This window comes from Lotus japonicus, chromosome 2 (genome assembly GCF_012489685.1).
Source record: "Lotus japonicus ecotype B-129 chromosome 2, LjGifu_v1.2".
Lineage (NCBI taxonomy): Eukaryota > Viridiplantae > Streptophyta > Magnoliopsida > Fabales > Fabaceae > Lotus > Lotus japonicus.
In genome coordinates, this window is record NC_080042.1 from 73,112,064 (window position 1) to 73,135,838 (window position 23,775).

General features: G+C 40.3%; 2 protein-coding genes across 2 annotated transcripts; both read right to left on the bottom strand.

Annotated features, from left to right (window-relative positions):
• Positions 1 to 73: 73 nt before the first annotated feature.
• LOC130737008 (uncharacterized) lies at positions 74 to 15,967 on the bottom strand. The gene is made up of 4 exons (XM_057588780.1): positions 15,641 to 15,967; positions 15,134 to 15,442; positions 775 to 2,416; positions 74 to 633 (listed from the first exon to the last, which is right to left on the bottom strand). Exons 1-4 carry the CDS (start codon positions 15,965 to 15,967, stop codon positions 74 to 76), a joined length of 2,838 nt encoding a protein of 945 aa, XP_057444763.1.
• Positions 15,968 to 16,487: 520 nt separating this feature from the next.
• Positions 16,488 to 20,531, bottom strand: LOC130739403 (uncharacterized). The gene is made up of 7 exons (XM_057591677.1): positions 20,257 to 20,531; positions 20,054 to 20,148; positions 19,417 to 19,537; positions 19,179 to 19,297; positions 17,750 to 17,930; positions 17,464 to 17,607; positions 16,488 to 16,911 (listed from the first exon to the last, which is right to left on the bottom strand). Exons 1-7 carry the CDS (start codon positions 20,470 to 20,472, stop codon positions 16,618 to 16,620), a joined length of 1,170 nt encoding a protein of 389 aa, XP_057447660.1. The 5' UTR covers positions 20,473 to 20,531; the 3' UTR covers positions 16,488 to 16,617.
• Positions 20,532 to 23,775: the final 3,244 nt, after the last annotated feature.

Sequence of the window (23,775 nt, forward strand, 5' to 3'; positions counted from 1 at the left end):
TTGCAAGTTTGGATAGTATGTCAGCCCTTGTATTTTCCTCCCTCGGAACATGATTTACCTGAAACTTGTCCATCTACTTCAACAATTCTTGAACCTTTACCAAATACTTAGCCAACTGAACATCCTTCGCCTGATAATCTCCCTTTATCTGATTTGCCACAAGCTGAGAATCAGTTTTTATTACAATACAACGTACATTCATCTCCAAAGCAAGCCTCACCCCTGCTATTATTGCTTCATATTCTGCTTGATTGTTGCTCGCCTTGAAGTCAAACTTGAGAGATTGCTCAATAATTACTCCACCTGGTCCCTCCAAAACTATACCAGCTCCACTTCCCTTCAGATTTGATGACCCATCAACAGACAAAAACCATTCCACTTCTTCTGGTACTTTTTCTTCCGGAGACATCTCATTCACAAAATCTATCAAGCCCTGCGCCTTTATTTGTCCCTTCTTCTCAAATACTATACCAAATTCTGACAATTCGACAGCCCAAGAAACCATACGCCCTGCTAGATCAGGCTTTTGAAGTACTTGGCGTAGGGGAAAGTCAGTTTTGACTTTGATTTGAAAACCTTGAAAATAAGGCCTCAACTTCCTGGTGGTGATAATCAAAGCTAGTGCAGCTTTTTCTATTTTTTGATACCTTATCTCAGCCCCTTGTAAAGCATGACTCACAAAATATATAATTCTCAACTCCTCTTTACATTCTTGCAATAAGACAGAACTCACAGCATTATCTGATATGGAAATGAAAATTGACAACGGAATACCTGGAATTGGTTTTGACAATATGGGAGGCTTAGCTAGATGCTCCTTTAGAGTTTGGAAAGCCTGTTCGCACTCATCTGTCCATTGAAAAGCTTTGTTCTTCCTCAAACATTGAAAGAACGGAGCTGCCTTACTCCCTGAGCATGGTAAAAATCGTGACAAAGCCGCAATCCTTCCTGTTAGCTTCTGTACTTCTTTAACTGATGTTGGGCTCTGCATTTCTAGGATTGCCTTGCACTTATCGGGATTAACTTCAATTCCTTTTCTAGTAATCATAAAGCCCAAAAATTTTCCACTCTGAATTCCAAAAGAGCATTTTTCCGGATTCAAACGCATGTTATGCTTCCTGATTTCTCCAAAAGCCTCAGCTAAATCCATACAATGACCGCCCATTTCCTCTGATTTGACCACCATATCATCCACAAAAATCTCCATGTTACGCCCTACTTGCTTTTCAAAGACTCTGTCCATCAATCGCTGATAAGTCGCCCCTGCATTCTTAAGCCCAAACGACATGGTTTGATAGCAATAATTTGCTTGGTTTATCATAAATGCTGTTTTTTCTTCATCTGGCGCATACATTCGAATTTGATGATAGCCCGAATACGCGTCCATCAAGCTCAACATGCCAAATCCCGAAGCCCGATCTACCAACTTATCTATGTTTGGCAGTGGATATGAATCTTTTGGACAGTGCTTATTTAAATCCGTATAATATGTGCACATTCGCCATTTTCCATTACTCTTCTTGACCATGACAACGTTAGCCAACCAAGTAGGATACTTCACCTCCCTTATAAAACCTGCATCAATTAACTTGTTAGTTTCTGTTTTCACCGCCAGTGCTTTCTCTTCGCCCATTTTACGCTTCAACTGGGCGATCGGCTTCATACCAGGGTTCAATGCCAATTTGTGGCAAATGAACTCTGGATCAATTCCTGGAAGATCTCGTGCACTCCAAGAAAATAAATCCATGTTCTCAGCTAACAATTGCACCAGTCTGCTTTCCTGGATTTGAGTCAAGTTAACCCCAACTTTCAGATTCCTTTCGCCCACTTTTACTGTCTTTGTTTCTTCTTCTGGAGTCATCTTAAAATCAGAAAAGCCCTCTCTCGGATCCAAACTAACCTCTTCTTCATCAACATCCACCCCAAAAACTCTATGTCCCTCCTTCACTGCTCTTTTTCCCATGTGACCATACTGCTTGAAGCTGTCGGAATAACATTTCCTAGCAACCACTTGATCAGCCTTCAAAGTTCCAACTCCGCCCTTGTCCAATGGATACTTGACTGTTAAATGTCTTGTTGAGATAATCGCCCCCAGTTTGTTAAGCGATGGTCTCCCAATAAGCACATTATACGGCGATGTACACTGTACCACAAGAAACTTAATGGAAAAAGCTTTCTCATTCTTACCTTCACCAAACACAGTGTTTAGCTCCACATACCCTCTAACAAATACTTTCTCACCTGAGAAACCAACTAACGCCCCATCGTACGGTAACAGATCAGTTTCCGTAAGCCCTAACTTTTCGAATGCATCGCCATATATCAAATCTGCAGAACTCCCTTGATCCAACAGTACCCTCTCGATTTCATAATCAGCGACTTTCAACATCACCACAATGGGATCATCTTCATGAGGCTGATGTAAGATCAAGTTTTGATCTAGTAGTACAACTCTATGTTTTGATGATTACAAGTTAACCTTTTGATATGAACAATTGTGGTACTCTAACGTGTTTTTCTGAGTGTGCTATTTGCAGGCTCTGACCTCAACTCAATCTCACACAAATCAGAAGCACTGTGTATAAAGAGCAACCCAAGCAACGCTTTCGCATTCACCATGTTCAGTATGAACAGTGGAAAAGCTTCAGAAGTTCTGAAGTTATACAAACTCTGATGTGGACTCACTCACTAGAAGTTCTGAAGATCCAGAAAGTCTGATAACCAAGAAACACTGAAGGCTCAGATGTTCTGATGGTGTAGAAGACTCTGAAGATCCAGAAGCTGATTAGTGAAGTTCTGATGTCCAGAAGCAAGATACTCTGAAGACCATGTTCTTCCCTCTGAGTTCAGAATCAGAAGAAACAATGGTCAGAGGATCTGGGCTTTCCCTCTGACTCTGATCAACCGGCTTCACAAGTTCCAATATGAAGCATTCCCCTGATCAGAAGTCTCCTAGGTTTAAAGGTCGCGTCGCTATCCAAGTACAAAAGCAACTGTACCTTCCTGACGACTTACCTAACAGTCTCAGACACAGCAGAAGCTGGATTTTCCAGAACTGCCCTCCAACGGTAGCATTTCCCATGCAACGCTCAACCCTAATCCTTGGAGTATATAAAGAGGCTGAAGACTGAAAGAAACGGCTAGAAGCATTCATATACGCGCAAGACAAACTTAAATTCTTCTAAGCTTTCTTTCATCTGAAATTCATTGAGTTTACTATTAGCTTTTTAGAAGCAAATCTCTTGTAAACAATTCTTTGATAAACAGTTTGTTTAGTTCCTTTAGGAGATCAAGGCTGATCGGATCCTAGAGAAGACTAAGAGAGTGAATCTTAGTGTGAGCTAAGTCAGTGTAATTGTTAGTCACTTGTAGGTTTCAAGTGCAGTTGTAACTCTTACCTGATTAGTGGATTGCCTTCATTCTAAGAAGGAAGAAATCACCTTAACGGGTGGACTGGAGTAGCTTGAGTGATTTATCAAGTGAACCAGGATAAAATCCTTGTGTGCTTTTCTATCTCTTATCTTTAGCACTTAAGTTCTCGAAAGATTTGTCAAAATCTTTAAGGTGGAAGTTTTATACTAAAAACGTTATTCAAACCCCCCCTTTCTACCGTTTTTCATACCTTTAATTGGTATCAGAGCGCAAGTTCTGATTACCACACCTAACAGTGTTCAGTGATCCGGGCCGGTGTGAAAAACAATGGCTGCCACCACCAGTGAAACTCAAAGAGATGGTTACAATGCAAAGCCTCCTATGTTCGACGGTCAAAGGTTCGAATATTGGAAAGATAGACTGGAAAGTTTCTTTCTGGGTTTCGATGCAGATCTCTGGGATATTATTGTGGATGGCTACGAGCGTCCAGTTGATGCAGATGGCAAGAAGATCCCAAGGTCAGAGATGACTGCTGATCAAAAGAAGCTGTACTCACAACATCACAAAGCAAGAGCAATTCTTCTAAGTGCTATTTCCTATGAAGAGTACCAGAAGATTACAGATCGTGAGTTTGCGAAAGGCATTTTCGAATCTCTGAAGATGTCTCATGAAGGAAACAAGAAAGTCAAAGAATCAAAGGCATTGTCTTTGATCCAAAAATATGAATCCTTCATCATGGAGCCAAATGAGTCCATTGAAGAAATGTTCTCCAGATTTCAGCTGCTTGTAGCTGGCATACGACCTCTCAACAAGAGCTACACAACAAAAGATCATGTCATAAGGGTCATCAGGTGTCTTCCTGAAAGTTGGATGCCCTTAGTGACTTCAATAGAGCTCACGAGAGACGTTGAGAATATGAGTTTAGAAGAACTCATCAGCATTTTGAAATGCCATGAGCTGAAGCGCTCAGAGATGCAAGATCTGAGGAAAAAGTCCATAGCCTTGAAATCTAAATCTGAAAAGGCTAAGGTTGAGAAGTCAAAAGCTCTTCAAGCTGAAGAAGAGGAATCTGAAGAAGCGTCAGAAGATTCTGATGAAGATGAGCTGACTCTGATCTCCAAGAGACTCAATCGCATCTGGAAGCACAGGCAGAGCAAATACAAAGGCTCTGGAAAGGCAAGAGGAAAGTCTGAATCCTCAGGTCAGAAGAAGTCCTCACTTAAGGAAGTCACATGCTTTGAGTGCAAAGAATCAGGGCACTACAAAAGTGACTGTCCAAGATTAAAGAAGGACAAGAAGCCAAAGAAGCACTTCAAGACGAAGAAGAGTCTGATGGTGACATTTGATGAATCAGAGTCAGAGGATGTTGACTCTGATGGTGAAGTCCAAGGACTCATGGCTATTGTCAAAGACAAGGAAGCAGAGTCAAAGAGAGTTGTTGACTCTGACTCAGAATCAGAAGGAAATCCTAACTCAGACGATGAAAATGAGGTATTCGCTTCTTTCTCTACCTCTGAACTGAAACATGCATTGTCTGATATTATGGATAAGTATAACTCCTTATTGTCTAAGCATAAGAAGCTGAAAAAGAACTTATCTGCTGTTTCCAAGACTCCTTCTGAACATGAGAAAATTATTTCTGATTTGAAAAATGATAATCATGCCTTGATCAATTCTAACTCTGTGCTTAAGAACCAGATTGCTAAGTTAGAAGAAATTGTTGCCTGTGATGCCTCTGATTGTAGAAATGAATCTAAGTATGAAAAGTCTTTTCAAAGATTCCTAGCTAAAAGCGTGGATAGAAGCTTAATGGCTTCAATGATCTATGGCGTAAGCAGAAATGGAATGCATGGCATTGGCTATTCTAAACCAATTAGAAATGAGCCCTCTGTGTCTAAAGCTAAATCCTTGTATGAATGCTTTGTTCCCTCTGGTACCATATTGCCTGATCCTGTACCTGCTAAAGTTGCTAAACACCCTCTTAAAAAGGGATCCTTCTCTATGACTAAATATCATGCAAATATTCCTTTAAAATATCATGTTGAGACACCCAAGGTGATCAGAACCTCTGGGGTAACTAACAAGAAAGGACCCAGAAAGTGGGTACCTAAGGACAAGATTATCTATGTTGCAGATATCCTTGATAGCTCCACTGAAACACCAATCATGGTATCTGGACAGTGGATGCTCGCGTCACATGACGGGAGAAAGGCGTATGTTCCGAGAGCTGAAACTTAAGCCTGGAGGCGAAGTTGGCTTTGGAGGAAATGAAAAGGGTAAAATTGTTGGTACTGGTACTATTTGTGTAGATAGTAGTCCATGCATTGATAATGTGTTATTGGTAGACGGCTTAACACATAACTTATTGTCTATAAGTCAATTAGCTGACAAGGGTTATGATGTTATATTCAATCAAAAGTCCTGCCGGGCTGTAAGTCAAATCGATGGCTCTGTTCTGTTTAACAGCAAGAGGAAGAACAACATTTATAAGATCAGATTATCTGAGTTGGAGGCTCATAATGTGAAGTGCCTTCTGTCTGTTAATGAAGAGCAGTGGGTATGGCATAGACGGTTAGGGCATGCCAGTATGAGAAAGATTTCTCAGCTGAGCAAGCTAAACCTTGTCAGGGGCTTACCCAATCTGAAGTTCGCTTCAGACGCTCTTTGTGAAGCATGTCAGAAAGGAAAATCCACAAAAGTCCCTTTCAAGGCAAAGAATGTTGTCTCAACCTCAAGGCCGTTAGAACTTCTGCATATCGACCTTTTTGGACCAGTGAAAACTGAGTCTATAGGTGGCAAGAGATATGGGATGGTTATCGTTGATGACTATAGCCGCTGGACATGGGTAAAGTTTCTAACCCGCAAGGATGAGTCTCATGCTGTGTTCTCTACCTTCATTGCTCAAGTGCAAAACGAGAAGGCTTGTAGGATTGTGCGTGTCAGAAGTGACCATGGTGGAGAGTTTGAGAATGACAAGTTTGAGAGTCTGTTTGATTCCTATGGAATTGCACATGATTTCTCTTGTCCCAGAACTCCTCAACAAAACGGTGTTGTTGAGAGGAAGAACAGAACTCTTCAGGAGATGGCTAGAACCATGCTCCAAGAAACTGGCATGGCTAAGCACTTTTGGGCAGAGGCAGTAAATACAGCATGTTACATTCAGAACAGAATCTCTGTGAGACCAATTCTGAATAAGACTCCTTATGAATTGTGGAAGAACATAAAACCCAACATTTCTTATTTTCATCCTTTTGGCTGTGTTTGTTATGTTCTCAATACTAAGGATAGATTGCATAAATTTGATGCTAAGTCTTCTAAGTGTCTATTACTCGGTTATTCTGAGAGATCTAAGGGTTTTAGATTTTATAATACTGATGCTAAGACTATTGAAGAATCTATTCATGTTAGATTTGACGATAAGCTTGACTCTGACCAGTCAAAGCTAGTTGAAAAGTTTGCAGATTTAAGCATTAATGTTTCTGACAAAGGCAAAGCTCCAGAGGAAGCTGAGCCAGAGGAAGATGAACCAGAGGAAGAAGCTGGTCCCTCTAACTCACAAACTCTGAAGAAGAGCAGAATCACTGCAGCTCACCCTAAGGAATTGATTTTGGGCAACAAAGACGAACCAGTCAGAACCAGATCTGCCTTCAGACCCTCTGAAGAGACCTTGCTCAGTCTGAAAGGATTGGTGTCCTTAATTGAACCCAAGTCCATAGATGAAGCCCTTCAGGACAAGGATTGGATTCTGGCCATGGAAGAAGAATTGAATTAATTTTCCAAGAACGATGTTTGGAGCTTAGTGAAGAAGCCTGAGAGTGTCCATGTTATTGGAACGAAATGGGTATTCAGAAACAAGCTGAATGAGAAAGGAGATGTAGTCAGAAACAAGGCAATGCTAGTTGCTCAAGGCTACAGCCAGCAGGAAGGAATAGACTACACTGAAACATTTGCTCCAGTAGCAAGACTGGAGGCAATCAGACTGTTGATCTCTTTCTCAGTAAATCACAACATAGTTCTACATCAGATGGACGTAAAGAGTGCCTTCCTAAATGGTTATATCTCAGAGGAAGTCTATGTTCATCAACCCCCAGGTTTTGAAGATGAGAAGAAACCAGACCATGTGTTCAAATTGAAGAAATCACTCTACGGTCTGAAGCAAGCTCCCAGAGCATGGTATGAGAGACTTAGCTCATTCCTTCTGGAGAATGAGTTTGTAAGGGGTAAAGTAGATACAACTCTTTTTTGCAAGACTTATAAAGATGATATCTTAATTGTGTAAATTTATGTTGATGATATTATATTTGGTTCTGCTAATCAATCCCTATGCAAAGAATTTTCTGAGATGATGCAGGCTGAATTTGAGATGAGTATGATGGGAGAATTAAAGTACTTTCTGGGAATACAAGTTGATCAAACACCAGAAGGAACATATATCCATCAGAGCAAGTACACTAAAGAACTTCTGAAGAAGTTCAATATGCTGGAATCTACAGTGGCCAAGACTCCAATGCATCCTACATGCATTCTGGAGAAAGAAGATAAAAGTGGTAAAGTATGTCAGAAGCTCTATCGTGGCATGATAGGTTCACTTCTATACTTAACTGCATCTAGGCCAGACATTCTATTTAGTGTTCATTTATGTGCTCGTTTCCAATCAGATCCAAGGGAAACCCACTTAACTGCTGTTAAGAGGATCCTAAGGTATCTGAAAGGCACCACTAACCTTGGCTTGATGTATAAGAAAACATTAGAGTATAAGCTTTCAGGTTACTGTGATGCTGATTATGCTGGAGATAGAACAGAGAGAAAAAGTACTTCCGGAAATTGTCAATTTCTGGGAAGCAATCTAGTCTCATGGGCAAGCAAGAGGCAATCAACCATTGCACTATCAACTGCAGAGGCAGAATATATCTCAGCAGCAATATGCAGCACTCAGATGCTCTGGATGAAACATCAGCTGGAGGATTATCAGATCCTTGAGAGCAATATCCCAATCTATTGTGATAACACTGCTGCAATCTCATTGAGTAAGAATCCTATCCTGCATTCAAGGGCAAAGCACATTGAGGTAAAGTATCACTTTATTAGAGATTATGTACAGAAGGGCGTACTTCTTCTGAAGTTTGTTGATACTGACCATCAATGGGCAGACATCTTTACAAAGCCCTTAGCAGAGGATAGATTTAATTTTATTCTGAAAAATCTAAACATAGATTTTTGTCCAGAGTGAAGATGGATCAGAACCTCTGACTATGATACTTCTTGATCAGAAGATGTCTAGTCCAGAAGGTAACTCAATCAGAGTGTTTGTACCCACTGGTACTGACTCTGAAGCTGAGACAGCAACACGTGTGTCAGTATTTCTGATGCATAGTTCCTTGTGCCCGTGTGACAGTCTGTTATGATTGCGTGTAGATGTGCTTCTCTCATGTGTGTGACTTGTCTATTTACTGTTACTATCTATCTTTAATTTTCAACCGTTGATCTTAAATTGCTTTTTGAATCAACAACGGTTATTTGTCAAAACCCACTATACACACACGACCTCCTTCACTTCCGGTTTTTACTCTCGCTCTCTCTGCTTTTCAAAAACCGCTTTTCCTCGATTTCTCTCTCGATCTCTCTTCATCTTTCAACCTTCATCTTCTACCTCAAACCTTCAACCGCTTCAAAAATGGTGAGTCAAACCAGAAGATCTACTGCAGATGCACCCCAGTTCCCTCACATGGTAGTTGGTCTAGCAACGGGTCAAAGGGGCCCTGAGAATCCGACACAAGATCAAGGTCAAGCTCAAGAGCAGATTGTTCCAATTGCAGAACGGGGCTGTGCCATTCACTGCGTATATGCTCCTGAGGAACTTCAAGTCCTGGCAGAATGGAGATTCAACCTCGACAACCTGGCTACAAATGGGTATGATCTTCGTCCTGAAGTCCAAGTTCAAGGTTGGGGAAATTACTTCAACAGACTTCGAGGACCGGTGTATGATAGACTGGTCAAGGAATTCTGGAAGCACGCCGACTGTGATGATACTCAGGTGGTATCTCACATTCTTGGAAGAAAGATCATCATCACAGAGAAGTCTTTCGTGAATTTGCTGGGTGCAGACACTGCTTTTGGGTATCGTTTCCAACTCACGGAATCGAAGCTGAAACCCAGCACCAAGGATACAATCAACCAAGCCCTGTACACCAATTACAAACCGGGCAAGACGAATTACAAGGTGATGGACCTTCATCCCAAGCTCAGGATCTGGCACAAAATTTTGCTCCACTGCATAAACCAGAGACCAAAGGGCAGTTCACCAGACTACATCAACTTCAACCAGAAGGTGATGTTGTTCTTCATCCAAGACCAGAAGAAGATCTGCCTTCCCTACTTCCTGTTCTCCTACTTGAAGGAATGCATCCGGAAGTCTCGTACCACTGCCTCCATCAAGTCAGCAATCAAGTATATCCCCTTTGGGAGACTACTCTCAGACTTTTTCATTGAAAGCAACCTGGTGCAAGATCTGGTCAATGCTGGATGTGTAGAGGATCTGACCACCATTGTCAGTGATGTCTTCACTGCAAATTCTCTGAAGAAGATGGGTTTGGTCCAGAAGAAAATCGCCCCTGCTCGTGAAGACACATCTTCTGAAATCAGAAGTAGAAGGATGCCTCTGAATGACTACCCTCTGTGGACTCAGGCAGACAATCCTGACGCCATTAGGTGCTATGTTGAAGACCTAAGGGCTCAAGGATTCGTAATTGATTTCGATGATTTCTTCAGCAGACTGCCGCCAGCTCCAGAGTTTCCTTCTCCTCCCAAGAAGAAAGCTCAGAGGAAGATGATCCTAGAAGAATCTTCTGAGGAATCAGATGTCCCGCTGGTCAAAAAGAAGAAGAGAAAGCCTGATGATGGTGATGATAGTGATAATGAGGATGGTCCTCCTAAGAAGAAGAAGAAGCAAGTCAGAATCGTGGTGAAGCCTACTCGGGTGGAACCCGCTGCTGAAGTGGTCAGAAGGACTGAACCTCCTGCCAGAGTGACAAGATCATCAGCACTTACAAGTAAGTCTGCAATTGCTTCTGATGATGATTTGAATTTATTTGATGCACTCCCTATATCTGCCATGCTCAAACACTCCTCAAATCCCCTCACTCCTATTCCTGAATCCCAACCAGCTGCACAAACCACCTCTCCACCACATTCCCCAAGATCCTCATTCTTTCAACCTTCCCCTACTGAAGCACCTCTCTGGAATTTGCTTCAGAACCAACCCTTTAGGTCAGAAGAACCTACCTCACCCATTACCATTCAGTACAACCCATTATCTTCTGAACCCATCATTCATGCACAACCAGAGCCTACCCACACAGAACCTGAACCCAGAACCTCTGATCACTCTGTCCCAAGAGCATCAGAACGTCTGGCTTTCAAACCCACGGATACAGACTCTTCCACAGCCTTTACACCTGTATCCTTCCCAACCAATGTTGCTGATTCTTCTCCCTCCAATAACTCTGAATCCATTAGAAAATTCATGGAGGTCAGAAAAGAAAAGGTGTCTACCTTAGAAGAGTATTACCTCACTTGTCCAAGCCCTAGGAGATATCCTGGCCCTAGACCTGAACGTCTAGTTGACCCAGATGAACCTATCTTGGCCAATCCTTTACAAGAGGCAGACCCTTTGGCTCAACAAGCTCACCCTGCCCCAGACCAACAAGAGCCTATTCAACCAGAACCTGAACCCGAACAATCAGTGTCTAACCAATCCTCGGTTAGATCACCCCATCCTCTGGTTGAAACTTCAGAACCTCACCTTGGAACCTCTGAACCCAATGCTCAAACATTTAACATTGGTTCTCCACAAGGTGCCTCTGAAGCTCACAGCAGCAATCACCCAGCCTCTCCTGAAACCAACCTCTCCATAATTCCTTACACTCACCTCCGACCACATCTCTCTCTGAGTGCATCAATACTTTCTATCATGAAGCTTCTTTGATGCTACGCAATGTGCACGGTCAGACTGACCTCAGTGAGAATGCTGAACGTGTGGCTGATGAGTGGAACACCCTGGGCACTTGGCTAGTGGCTCAAGTTCCAATTATGATGCAGCTCCTGCATGCAGAGGGAAGTCAGAGCATTGAGGCTGCAAAGCAAAGGTTTGCTCGAAGGGTGGCTCTTCATGAACAAGAACAGAGACAAAAGCTTCTTGAAGCTATTGAAGAAGCCAAGAGAAAGAAAGCTCAAGCAGAAGAAGCTGCACGTCAAGCAGCAGCTCGAGCTGAACAAGCCCGATTAGAGGCAGAACGACTTGAGGCTGAAGCTGAGGCTCTTAGATGCCAAGCACTTGCACCAGTAGTGTTTACTCCTGCTACTTCTGCTTCCATTCCAGCTCCTCAAGCTGCTCAGAATGTTCCTTCCGGTTCTGCTCAGTCAAGCTCATCCAGACTCGACATCATGGAACAGCATCTTGACACTCATGAATCCATGCTGATTGAAATGAAGCACATGATGATGGAACTTCTGCGACGAACTGATAAACCTTAGTTTTAGGATCTCTTCGTTTTTCTTTTTCTTTAACGTTGTTTTATTTTTGTTAAACTCTGTTTCTTTTTATTTACTTATTCTACTTTGTTCGTTTGTGATTATCTATGCATATCTATATATATTTGTGTCACATATGTTTGCAAAAATCTTTTTATTCATCATATCTTTATGTTTACATCATACTTTCTTTCCCTAAGTCTAGAATGGAGGATCCCTCCTCATTCTTCTGCACTCCTGGCGCTGCTCTGACCTATCCTTCTCCAGACGCTCCAGTGCATGTTGGATGTTGTTGAGCCTGTCCTTCAGCTCATCCCTCTCCAGAATCTCTTCTGCGGTCTTGAGCTTCTCTTCCAAACTCTCCTTTTCTTCCAGCAGCTTGAGTTCAAGCCGGCTGAGTTCTTGCACCTCCTCCACGAAGGCAAGAAATTCCCTCAGGTCTCTCTTCACCTCTGGACGCAGGTCCTCTTCCAGCAGTGTCCGTGTCAGCTCCGCGATGGTCGTTGTACCCTCTGGATGCCTGATGTTCAGGAACAAGTCCTCCTCAAAGGCCTTCTTCCTCAGCTCTTCTAGTGCTACGATGTATGATGCCATTTTTTTTTACTGAAAATTGTTCGAAGTGTGAAGCTTACCTTTCTCTCCAACACTTTATATAGGCTTCACTTTCTCTCTGAAAGTTAATGCTCCTACGGTTTTTCGAGGTTAAGTTCTTGGTAACTGACCCTTCTCTTTACTCACTTGACCGGTGGTAAACGTTCTTCTCTTGCATTAACTCTTCTATTTATTTCGCCTAATTCTGATTCTTGCATCGTTTTCATTTCCTTTAAACTTAGACCTTCTCTAAGGGGGAGTACCTTGTACTTCAAGCTAAGTTTTTCACACCCCAAGCTTTTTGCTTATGACAAAAAGGGGGAGTAAACCCAGTCTTTGATGTGTAAGATGTGTTAGTGTGATTTATTTTTTCTTTTGGAGAATTTAAGAGTTCCACCTTCATGACCATAGATGTGTCACTGGGCAAATACAAGGAATACATTTCACTTCTTCTGAAGTGATTATAAGTTGACTCTGATACTCAAGACTCTGATACCCTGTCCGTGACTCTGATTACTTATGCGCTCTGATTACTCGATTTTCATCTATGTCATAAGTTTTTCACTCTGAACTCTTATATCATTTAGCTCAGAATCTAGACTTTACTAACGTTTTCATCAAGTATTAGATTCAGGGGGAGCTAAGCTCAGAATCAAGCAGTGACTTGAATTCAGAATGAGCAAGATAAACTATTCACATCAGGATAAGTCTTATTCTATATCTCTAAACTCTGAGTGAATTCAGTTTAATGTTTAAGAATTGTTCATCAAAAATCTTAGTTTTGTCATCATCAAAAAGGGGGAGATTGTAAGATCAAGTTTTGATCTAGTAGTACAACTCTATGTTTTGATGATTACAAGTTAACCTTTTGATATGAACAATTGTGGTACTCTAACGTGTTTTTCTGAGTGTGCTATTTGCAGGCTCTGACCTCAACTCAATCTCACACAAATCAGAAACACTGTGTATAAAGAGCAACCCAAGCAACGCTTTCGCATTCACCATGTTCAGTATGAACAGTGGAAAAGCTTCAGAAGTTCTGAAGTTATACAAACTCTGATGTGGACTCACTCACTAGAAGTTCTGAAGATCCAGAAAGTCTGATAACCAAGAAACACTGAAGGCTCAGATGTTCTGATGGTGTAGAAGACTCTGAAGATCCAGAAGCTGATTAGTGAAGTTCTGATGTCCAGAAGCAAGATACTCTGAAGACCATGTTCTTCCCTCTGAGTTCAGAATCAGAAGAAACAATGGTCAGAGGATCTAGGCTTTCCCTCTGACTCTGATCAACCGGCTTCACAAGTTCCAATATGAAGCATTCCCCTGATCAGAAGTCTCCTAGGTTTAAAGGTCGCGTCGCTATCCAAGTACAAAAGCAACTGTACCTTCCTGACGACTTACCTAACAGTCTCAGACACAGCAGAAGCTGGATTTTCCAGAACTGCCCTCCAACAGTAGCATTTCCCATGCAACGCTCAACCCTAATCCTTGGAGTATATAAAGAGGCTGAAGACTGAAAGAAACGGCTAGAAGCATTCATATACGCACAAGACAAACTTAAATTCTTCTAAGCTTTCTTTCATCTGAAATTCATTGAGTTTACTATTAGCTTTTTAGAAGCAAATCTCTTGTAAACAATTCTTTGATAAACAGTTTGTTTAGTTCCTTTAGGAGATCAAGGCTGATCGGATCCTAGAGAAGACTAAGAGAGTGAATCTTAGTGTGAGCTAAGTCAGTGTAATTGTTAGTCACTTGTAGGTTTCAAGTGCAGTTGTAACTCTTACCTGATTAGTGGATTGCCTTCATTCTAAGAAGGAAGAAATCACCTTAACGGGTGGACTGGAGTAGCTTGAGTGATTTATCAAGTGAACCAGGATAAAATCCTTGTGTGCTTTTCTATCTCTTATCTTTAGCACTTAAGTTCTCGTAAGATTTGTCAAAATCTTTAAGGTGGAAGTTTTATACTAAAAACGTTATTCAAACCCCCCCTTTCTACCGTTTTTCATACCTTCAGCTGAACTCCCTCAAAATCTCTAACAGTAAATGTGATATCGGGCTGATTGATTCCCCAGCTTCCCCAATCATTTGTATAGACAGCATTAATGGAATGAACATACCTTTTCCTTGAAGAATTAGTCATACCACCGCCTCAGAATCCTCCAAATATAGAATGAATGCGCCCTTTAGTTTCACCTCCAGCTTGCTTCCTTGGTTCAGACTCTTCAATCTCCTTCCCTGTGTCATCACGTTTCGTCGAGGTTCCAGCTCCCTCTGACTCCTTTCGCCCCTCCAGTTGACGCATGTAACCTGCCTTTATCAAAGCCTCAATTTCTTTCTTTAGGGTAAAACAATCGTCTGTATTGTGTCCCGCGATTCGGTGATACTCACACTACTTACTTCTGTCCACGTTGCCTGGTGGGCGTTTTGGTTGTTTAGGAAAACGAATTGTGTTCGCCTCCAGACACATGTGCAATGCTTCAGTTAAATTAACCGCAAGTGGGGTCGACCTGTCTTGTTGGTTTCTGGTCCACGTCATCGACTGTCCATAACCACGATTTCCATAAGGCTGAGCACGATTTCAAAAATTAGAGCGGTTATCAAAACGACTTGAATTATTGTAACCTCTCTCTCCTTTTGTAACCGCTCCGCCCGAACGCTGATCGTTAACCGCCGCCTTTTTCGAATCTGACTGTTGTTGTTGGCCAACCACCGCTGCACTCTTACGGTTTCTCTTTATGCGATCACTTTGCTCCTCCCGAATGAAACCCTGTACCCTGCTTCGCAACTCCGCCATTGTCTCCACGGGCTTACGACTTAAACTGCTGTTCAAACTTCGTGACTGAAGACCCAACTCAAAAGCTGCAATACAAATTTCAGGCATTTTATCTTCCAAATGCACTGACAATTGATTGAAACGCCCCATGAAGGATTGAAGGCTTTCATTATGCCTCTGTTGCAAATTAAACAAAGCTGCTGGAGTCACTTTCTGGGCGCGACTAGTTGAAAATTGGGACAAAAATTTCGCCGATAAATCCATGAACCCTGCAATTGAACGCGGTGGGAGCGTTGTAAACCAAGTCATCGCTGACTTCTTAAGAGTTGAAGGAAGCATTTTACACTTCAGAGCATCTGAAGCGCCCACAATAACCATTTTGGTGTTGAAATACACCAAATGATCCTTAGGGTCAGAATCTCCGTAATAAGAATCAAGAACCAAAGTCTTCAAGTTATCTGGGACGGTTGTGTTTGCAATGTCTTCTGTAAACGGTTGGAAATCTACCACCATCTCTGCCATTCTACGATCGCCCTCATGCAAGCCCCGATCTTGATTGATCTCAGCAAGTTGAGTTTGGAGTTGTTGATTGTGTTGGCGGAGATCAGTTAGATCCGCCATGATCTGTTGCAAAATGTCGGGCGGAACATTTTCATGGTTAACATGATTATCCCTTCCATTTGCTCCAGATCGATTCACCATTTTTAGTGAGTTTGAAGCCTAGGATTGAATTCCTCGGCCCCACGGTGGGCGCCAATGTTCTGGTCTAAATCTCCGGTTAGGGCTAAGCAATTAAGCAACAAAAGTAGAGAATGACAAAATAGCAAATGAGCAAAAAAGTGTTGGATCCCCCACCGCATGGGCGGTGTCCTCTTTATATATTATGAAGTTTTGACCCGTTCGGGTCATGGGTCGCCTGGCCCAATAGTACAAATTCGGTAAGCCCACATAATACAAAGGTTGTAAGCCCGCTAACAGTACAGTCTAATTGACCGTTGGGTTGGATTTTCTTTTACCCGCGATGATAATAGAACAATGATCAAAATAAATCTCGAAGTACATACAAGCATTTCCTAGAGTCCAAAATCTACTAGCATGTTTGGAAATATTTCTACAATTGATTCTAAAGCTAAAATGAATATTGTGAAGAACCTTTTATGAGTAGGCTTTTTTGGATACCAAAATTGATTCCCTAAAAAATAAACTGATCCAAACATGCTAGTATATGTTCCCATCAGAAGCTCAATTAAATATATGAACCAATCATATTCAATCAATGGATACAGAATAAATAAAAGGAGCCATCTTCATAATCACAACTATTTGAAGAGGGGGGGGGAGATAACAGAGGATTACAATCTAGTCTCAAGAAAATAAGTAGATGAAACAGCCAAGCCTTCAACGTCATATGTGCGAACTAGTCTTTGCCTCTTATCAGGTGTCTCCAACCAACAGAACTCTAAATGGAAAGATTTTGACTGTGCTACACTTTTTGCTACATCATAAGGACATCCCATATACATGCCACCAGGTAAAAGTATCATCTGATAACCACCATCAAATGTGACCAAATTTTCAGATATTGCGCCAGTCCAATGCACGTTGGTAGTAGTAACATTTTCCCCATGAGATGTAGAAGTAACATCCTGATATGCAGTAGCAGCATCAACAATAGAAACCGCAAGTATAGAGATAGTGTTTCTTATTGTCCACAAAATAAGAAGCTAAGATGGAAAGGACTTTTGTTAAGACAAATTAGTGTGTTTGGATACTGGTTGATAGCAACGTGAATTAACTTTTATCTCAATTCAAGAGAAGAGTTTCATTTACTTTTTGTCTCAAAATGAGTGTTAACTTTCGTTTGCACGGGTGTCAACAGGTATCCAAACATAAATATAGGATTAGACCAACAGAAACCAAAAGAGGTTGGGTGAAGGGAGGGGAATGGAGAAAGATAATGTTACTCAAACTCAATAATCGAAGGTTTTACATGTCCATGGTAGTAGAACAATTAACAAAGGCAAAAGAGCATTAAAAATAGAAGAACTCCAAACTGGAAACAGAGTTGATCAAGCGGCATAAATAAAACATTGTTACTGAAATTTTATTTTTTCACCAATTAATAGCATAATTCAACACTCGAAGAATTATATTAAGTACAAACTGATACTACTTATGCAGCACGATGTAATAAATACCTGAATAAGTTGCCCGTTGCTATCCATCTCATGTAACACAACTGTATCAGCTTCAGCAATTGTAGATCCATAAACCCCACTTCGTTTTGTCATGGAATGACCTTTCCATTTACCAATAAAAGGTGTAATCCTACTCTTCATGTCCTGCCATGAATTCCAAATGAATAAAAAAGGAAAAAAAATCTATGAAACCATAAACATAAAACATTTGTCCTGCTGCTGTAAAAAATTGGCACAAGTTAAAGCACAAAATCCTTCATAAACAAAAATGCACACTGAAGCTCACCCCAGAACTTTCAAGTAGAGGATGAGACCCGTCAGTTCTTTCCTCTAGAAAGAGGAGAAGCATATCTACAGTGCCTTTTGGCTCCAAAATGTGAAAGGCTCTTGCTCGCATATCTCTCTGTAGAGAGTACAGGCAATTCTCACATACAATAGATGGTCGACGAGAGGGAAGCTTAAGATTTCTGCACCATTAGGAAGTTTAAGGAAGGTGTTAAATATAATGTGTGCATATGAGTATGTCTTTTATTTTACATGTATGCCACACCACAACAATAAATCCTTAAACTGGGCAGTTAAGCTATAAAAAGGATAGTTTTGGAGAGGAAGGCAGCTTCTGGAATTGAGGGACTTGTGTAGTAGGCTGAGTACTCGAACCAACTCCATTCTTGTTTCTTGTAATTCATTCCCTAATCTAGGTGTATCCTACATTGGGAAGGCTTCAGATATTAGGGTTCTTGAATATGTTTTTTTCCGTCTATCATTTAACTAAAGTATAGAGCTCCGAAATTTCATTTCAAAATTCCTGTAATTGCAGGTTTTTCTTAACTAATGAGAGAATTTTAATTCAATTATCCCCTTAGGTTTTCCTATACATGATTACATATATGCTCTTATTTTGCATTCTGTTTCAGTGAGAAAGAACCACATATCCCTTATGGGTTGTGAAAGTAGTTATTGATGGCTAGAATTTTGATAGCAATATTAACATGGTTTTGTCACATTATGGAGATTTCAGATCTAGAATTTGTGTTAAAATTGCCAGGTTAAACAGGGACCTGGTTTAAATGGTGTATTTAGCTGAGTTTTTAGTTGAATATTTGATTTTTTCTTTATTTGTTACTCTTTCCTACTGCGGAAGACTTTAAGATCGGCTAGAAAGTTTTATCCTTTATTTCTTTCTTGCTTGGATTGCTCATATATACCCATATTATGAATTATTTCTTATTCAGAAAGCCCAAATATGAAATATCAGTAAGTATGTAACAAGGAAATAAAGGAACCACTTCATCAAGTTGAAAATCACTATCATCAAGAGAAGTTACTATAATGTGACAATGTTGATGATTAATAATTTCTCTCTTTTCTTATTGGTTTTCACAAAGTTATCTTGGTTAGCCTCAGCTACTTACTAAGAGTAGAGCCACCTAACCAAGGGGCCAGAAACACTGCATCTTGCATCACGTATTAGTCAACTCCTTGAATGAGAAGTTATTGATATGAAGCATGTTGAAAAATACCCTGATGAAAATTACTTAGCAAGTTATCTTTCCACAATGACAATACAAAAAGAAAAACTTTTTTTGTTACTATCTCAAGCTACCAAGCCTTGATTTCATTTACTAAAGCAATTGTTACATTTCATTTCACTTACGACTTATCTATCAATCAAACACTTATAATTGATCTCTTCTATGGAAAGAGGCACTTACCTAGGTGATTCTTCACCAGTGTCATCTTCTCCAAGAACCCCTTGCCTTAATACTGTATCCAACATACCAGCTGTTTGGTACCTCAGTGCAAATGCTCTTTCAGATGGAAAAAAGCCTATCTGCAAACTAATTGTGATGGATATTGTAAAGAAGCAATGGGATTACAAAGAAACAACCAAAAAAGTGAAATGTATGATTGTTTACACCCCAATATTCCAGCATGAGAAGAAAATCTCACTTGTTGATATTTGTCAACCGTAAACATATTGGTTTCTTTAATTTTGTACTCCGCCCATTCATCATCACTATCATCATCTCCAGAAGTTGAAGTGCTTGATGAAGGTTGTTTAATATACAGCCTGCGAGGAGCAACAGCTAAACAATTTACATTTGTTTTCAAGTTGAAAACTACAGGAAGTAAGATCAGATGTCAAAAGGTGACTCTGACTTAGAAAACCTTAATAGCAAAAGATAGCTCTGAAGACCTTAATAGCAATTCCTTTAACTTTTTAAGCAATTGGTTAATAATGAAGAAATATTTCTCAGATGCCCAAGATTTAATATATTGAGATTACAGGAAAGTAGATTCAGTCCATTCTCATTATAATAATGGGTCATTTCATAACTTCATAAATGTTTTAAACTTAAGGAACAGAAAAACAGGTAAAATTTCAGGTCCATTGTTTTTGTTTTCAGTTCTTATACTTTCACTGGTAATTACAAAAATATGAAATTTTCATCTAAACAATTTAAAACACAATACATTGTTATATTTCACTTTTTGTTTTGCAAATTCATAAAAACAAGAACAAATTAAGATGGCATTTGTATAATTGTGAAAAAAAAAAGAAAAAAAAATCAAAATTCTTGGTTACGTTTGAATGAGACTCATGAGTTCATCTTCACCATAAGAGCTAGCTGAAAGCTTGGTGGTCACTTGCTGCAACATATTCCCACGAGAATCAAATTGCTGCAAAAGATAGAGAGAACAAAAAAGAGTGATGATTGAGAATGAGCAGCACCCAACAAGGAAAAAGAAAAGTTGAAATAATTTTTGGGTTGTTGTTGTTGTTGTTACATAGAAAGAGCCATTCCACTTTCCCTTGTTAAGGTTGATGAAGCGGCGGAGGTTGTCGATGCTCATGGCGGCTGCATCTTCTTCGAGTGTTGAGGTGGAGGATGATGAGGCTCGGATTCTTGAGGTTTGGGTGGATGATGAAAAGAAGCGAACGGTGGTGGAGAGTTTGGGGAGTGAGGGAAGTGAGAGTGAGAGTGAGCAGTGAAAGGAAGCCATGGAAGTGAAACTGAGCTCTGAATCGATGATGACAAGCTAACAGTATATCATCTTATCCATCTCCCTCACATTTCACTTGGCCTGCTCCATGCCCCATAAACTCGGGTCGGGTCGGTAAAAAAAAAAATTCACATGTATGTATGTATAGTAGCAAAACTTTTTTTAAGAAGTATTTTTTTTTGGTACATAGGAAAATTAAATAACAAAACTAATGCTCCTCCATGTCCATAGCCAGGAGAGGCAACACCACCCTAGGGGGAACAACAAGCTCAGCTGGACACTGCAGAGACGCACCCAAACCCGCTAGACAATCCGCCGGTGCATTGCCCTCTCGAGGAACATAATCGATCGAAACCTCCCAAGCCCTTGAGAGCATCAATTGAATTTCCAACAACGCACTCCCATATCTATGAAACTGGAACTTACCCTTCCCTAACGCATGCACCAAATCAAGACAGTCCACTCCACAGCTCACCTTCTTCTAGTGCTTATTCCAACTGAACCTTAATCCCATGAGCAGCGCTTGGATTTAAGAAGTATTTAAGAGTGTAATTTTTTTTTTTACATCGGAAAGATAAATTAAACTTTTTAAGGATTGATCTTTAGATTTCCCCTTCCTCAACTCATATATCCCTCAGCTCTTATTAAAAAAAGGCTTAATTGCACTTTTGGTCCCCCAACTTTGGCCTTTCTGCGAAAATCGTCCTCAAACTTTAAAATTAGCAAAAAACGACCCTAAAGTTTACACCCGGTTGCAAAATTGGTTTTCCGTTAAATTCCGTCTAAAATCTAACTGAAAATGATGACATGACATTTCTAAATTAATTTAACTGAAAAAATAATTTTTTAATTAAATAACATTTAGTCAGTTGCATTTTTAGTCCCTCACTCTATAACTACCACTCCTCCTCCCCTCTTCATTCCTCACTTTCTTCATCTTCATCAATACAAACCCAGAAAATTTGTAACTACTAAATTAAAATCATCCCCATCTCCATTTTCATCAATTATTGTTCATCTTCATCAATACATGCATTTGATTCAATTTCTAGCCCTCAACCAAATCCCCAAACCTTGGATCTGTGTTTGAGGATTTGAGGACTGTGCTCTTTTTGGGTTCAACTCCTTTCTTCATCACTGGAAAATTAACTTCTTTCCTCGGTGGGTTTTATCCATAAAATAAACCACCAAAGCTTTAGATAAAAAAAATAATTTTTTTCAAGAACCCATTAAAGTTACAACTGGGGAAGATCTGCTAGTGGATTTGGTGTTATTGGTGGGGGAGGGGAAGAAGATCTGGTGGAGCAGAAGGAGAAGAAGGAAGAGGAAAACGAAGATGAATAGTTCTTCTCTCCAAAAGGGTCTTCTTCAAGTTATGGAAACAGAGAACAAAGTCCTCCTCTTTCACAAACTCACGTTCTTGCTGCATCAAGCTCTCCCTCCTTGAAAGCCATTGATAGATTCTGCATAAGCTTCACTTCAAGAACCTATCTTGCCCTCTTCCCAATTCTCTCTCTAGTTCCATTTCTCGTTCCCCTTCTCTGAATTTGAGCCCCACAAGTTCCAAACCGCTAACACCCCATCACAACCCTGCATCCCCACCATTCTCCTCTACCCCTTCTCAATCATCTTCTACGGAGAAAACGACAACCACCTCGCAGCAGTACCCGTCAAAGGCAACCAGATCTGGATTTGAACCGTTAAACACACCTTGGCTGAGCTTGCTCTCGCAGCCGCCACATCTGTCATGGCAGAGGCCAGACTTGGAGTAAAACGCACAAGGGCGGTGTAGGCTTGGAACGCTATAGCGGTGCAGTGGTTATGTTAGGTGGCGGTGGTGGTGGGGGGGGGGGGTTCGCTGATGATGGTGGTGTTAGGTGGGAGTGGGATGAGAAGAAGGAAGAAGAAGATGAAGGGAATTATGGTGCCTGGGTTTTGAAGATGAAGAAAATGGTTAAATTTCTAGGTTTAGAAGATGAACTTTTGGTGTTTCAATTTTAATGAATAAATGAAATTAATTAGGCTGTAATTAGGTTTCTCTTATTGAGGTTAATTTCCAATACTATTTTTTTTTCAATTTTTTTTCTTTAATTTTTAATTCATTTTTAACGGAATATTCTGTAGTTTTTTGACGGAATTTAACGGAAGACCTATTTTGCAATTGGGTGTAAACTTTAGGGATACTTTTTGCTAATTTTTTAGTTGGGGGACGATTTTCACAGGAAGGGCAAAATTGGGGGACCAAAAGTGCAATTAAGCCTAAAAAAAATATATCTCTCAGCTCTTACCACTCAAATTATCATCGGAAGACTTACAAGTGCAATTTGATTACTAAGAAGAATTCATTTTTACAAGGTTACACCCATCATGCATTCTCGTCCGCATAGATACTATTTATTTGATCTCAATACTAAGAACTTAAGTATCCCTTGAACATGTGGTGTCTTTTTTAGTGTAAAGACTATTACTCTTCATCAGAGATAATCATGTTTGAGTCGAGAATATTAATATCTTGGTGGAGGCAACTCTTCCGGCCAATGTTGTTAGGACCAAAATCCTAGTTAGAATCAAAAAGTGGTAAAAGATTATAAATCATAAGATTGAGATCGAATCATAAGATACAAGGTCACAAATGTAAATATATGATTAATAAAAATACACCTATGTAAAAAAGCATATACATAGGAAAGTACCTCATGACTCATATCTTATAGCCACATAGTTAAAACAATGATTGACTTCACTACAACTCAAACAACTACAAACTAGAAGGAGTATTACAAGGTGATAAACACGGTTGACTTCACTCCAATTCAAACAACCACACACTTCAACAGAGATGAAAGAAGAAAAGCGAACACGACCATAAAATGGAGAAGAACGAAGGCTCTCTCAATCATGTGTGGTGGCTGACTTGAGTGCTCGAGCAAAGTTGATGGAAGTGCTCTAGTGAACGTTGTGGTGAGTTATGGGTTGTTAAGGATTTTGACGGGGTGAATCGTGAGTAGTGATCATATATGGCTTGAAACCCTAAATTCCAAATCGAAACTAAACCTCAAAGATTGGAATCTTATGATCATACCAAAAAGATCGCCAGCAATCCATTCCAATTCACAATCCTACTTGTGATCCATATCACAAATGCGCAAACGGATCGCAAGATCGCACAATCCTACGAACCGAATCACGTTCTCAACAACATTGCTTCTAATAGAGATTTTCTTCATTCACGAAATTTGAACTCAAGATCTTACTTATTAACAAGAATCAAATATGTACCACTTGAACTAAAAATTTGTTGGT

What these genes read in the sequence shown, in the direction of transcription:
- LOC130737008 (XM_057588780.1), bottom strand. Translation starts at nt 15,967, where the DNA reads ATGGTGAATCGATCTGGAGCAAATGGAAGGGATAATCATGTTAACCAT. An exon ending in TGTATTTCAACACCAAAATG is followed by an intron (nt 15,443 to 15,640) that starts GTTATTGTGGGC and finishes AATTTGCAACAG; the next exon opens with AGGCATAATGAAAGCCTTCA. An exon ending in ATTGTCAAAACCAATTCCAG is followed by an intron (nt 634 to 774) that starts GTATTCCGTTGT and finishes ATCAAAAAATAG; the next exon opens with AAAAAGCTGCACTAGCTTTG.
- LOC130739403 (XM_057591677.1), bottom strand. Translation starts at nt 20,472, where the DNA reads ATGGCTTCCTTTCACTGCTCACTCTCACTCTCACTTCCCTCACTCCCC. An exon ending in AGTGGAATGGCTCTTTCTAT is followed by an intron (nt 20,149 to 20,256) that starts GTAACAACAACA and finishes TATCTTTTGCAG; the next exon opens with CAATTTGATTCTCGTGGGAA. An exon ending in CGGTTGACAAATATCAACAA is followed by an intron (nt 19,298 to 19,416) that starts GTGAGATTTTCT and finishes ATTAGTTTGCAG; the next exon opens with ATAGGCTTTTTTCCATCTGA.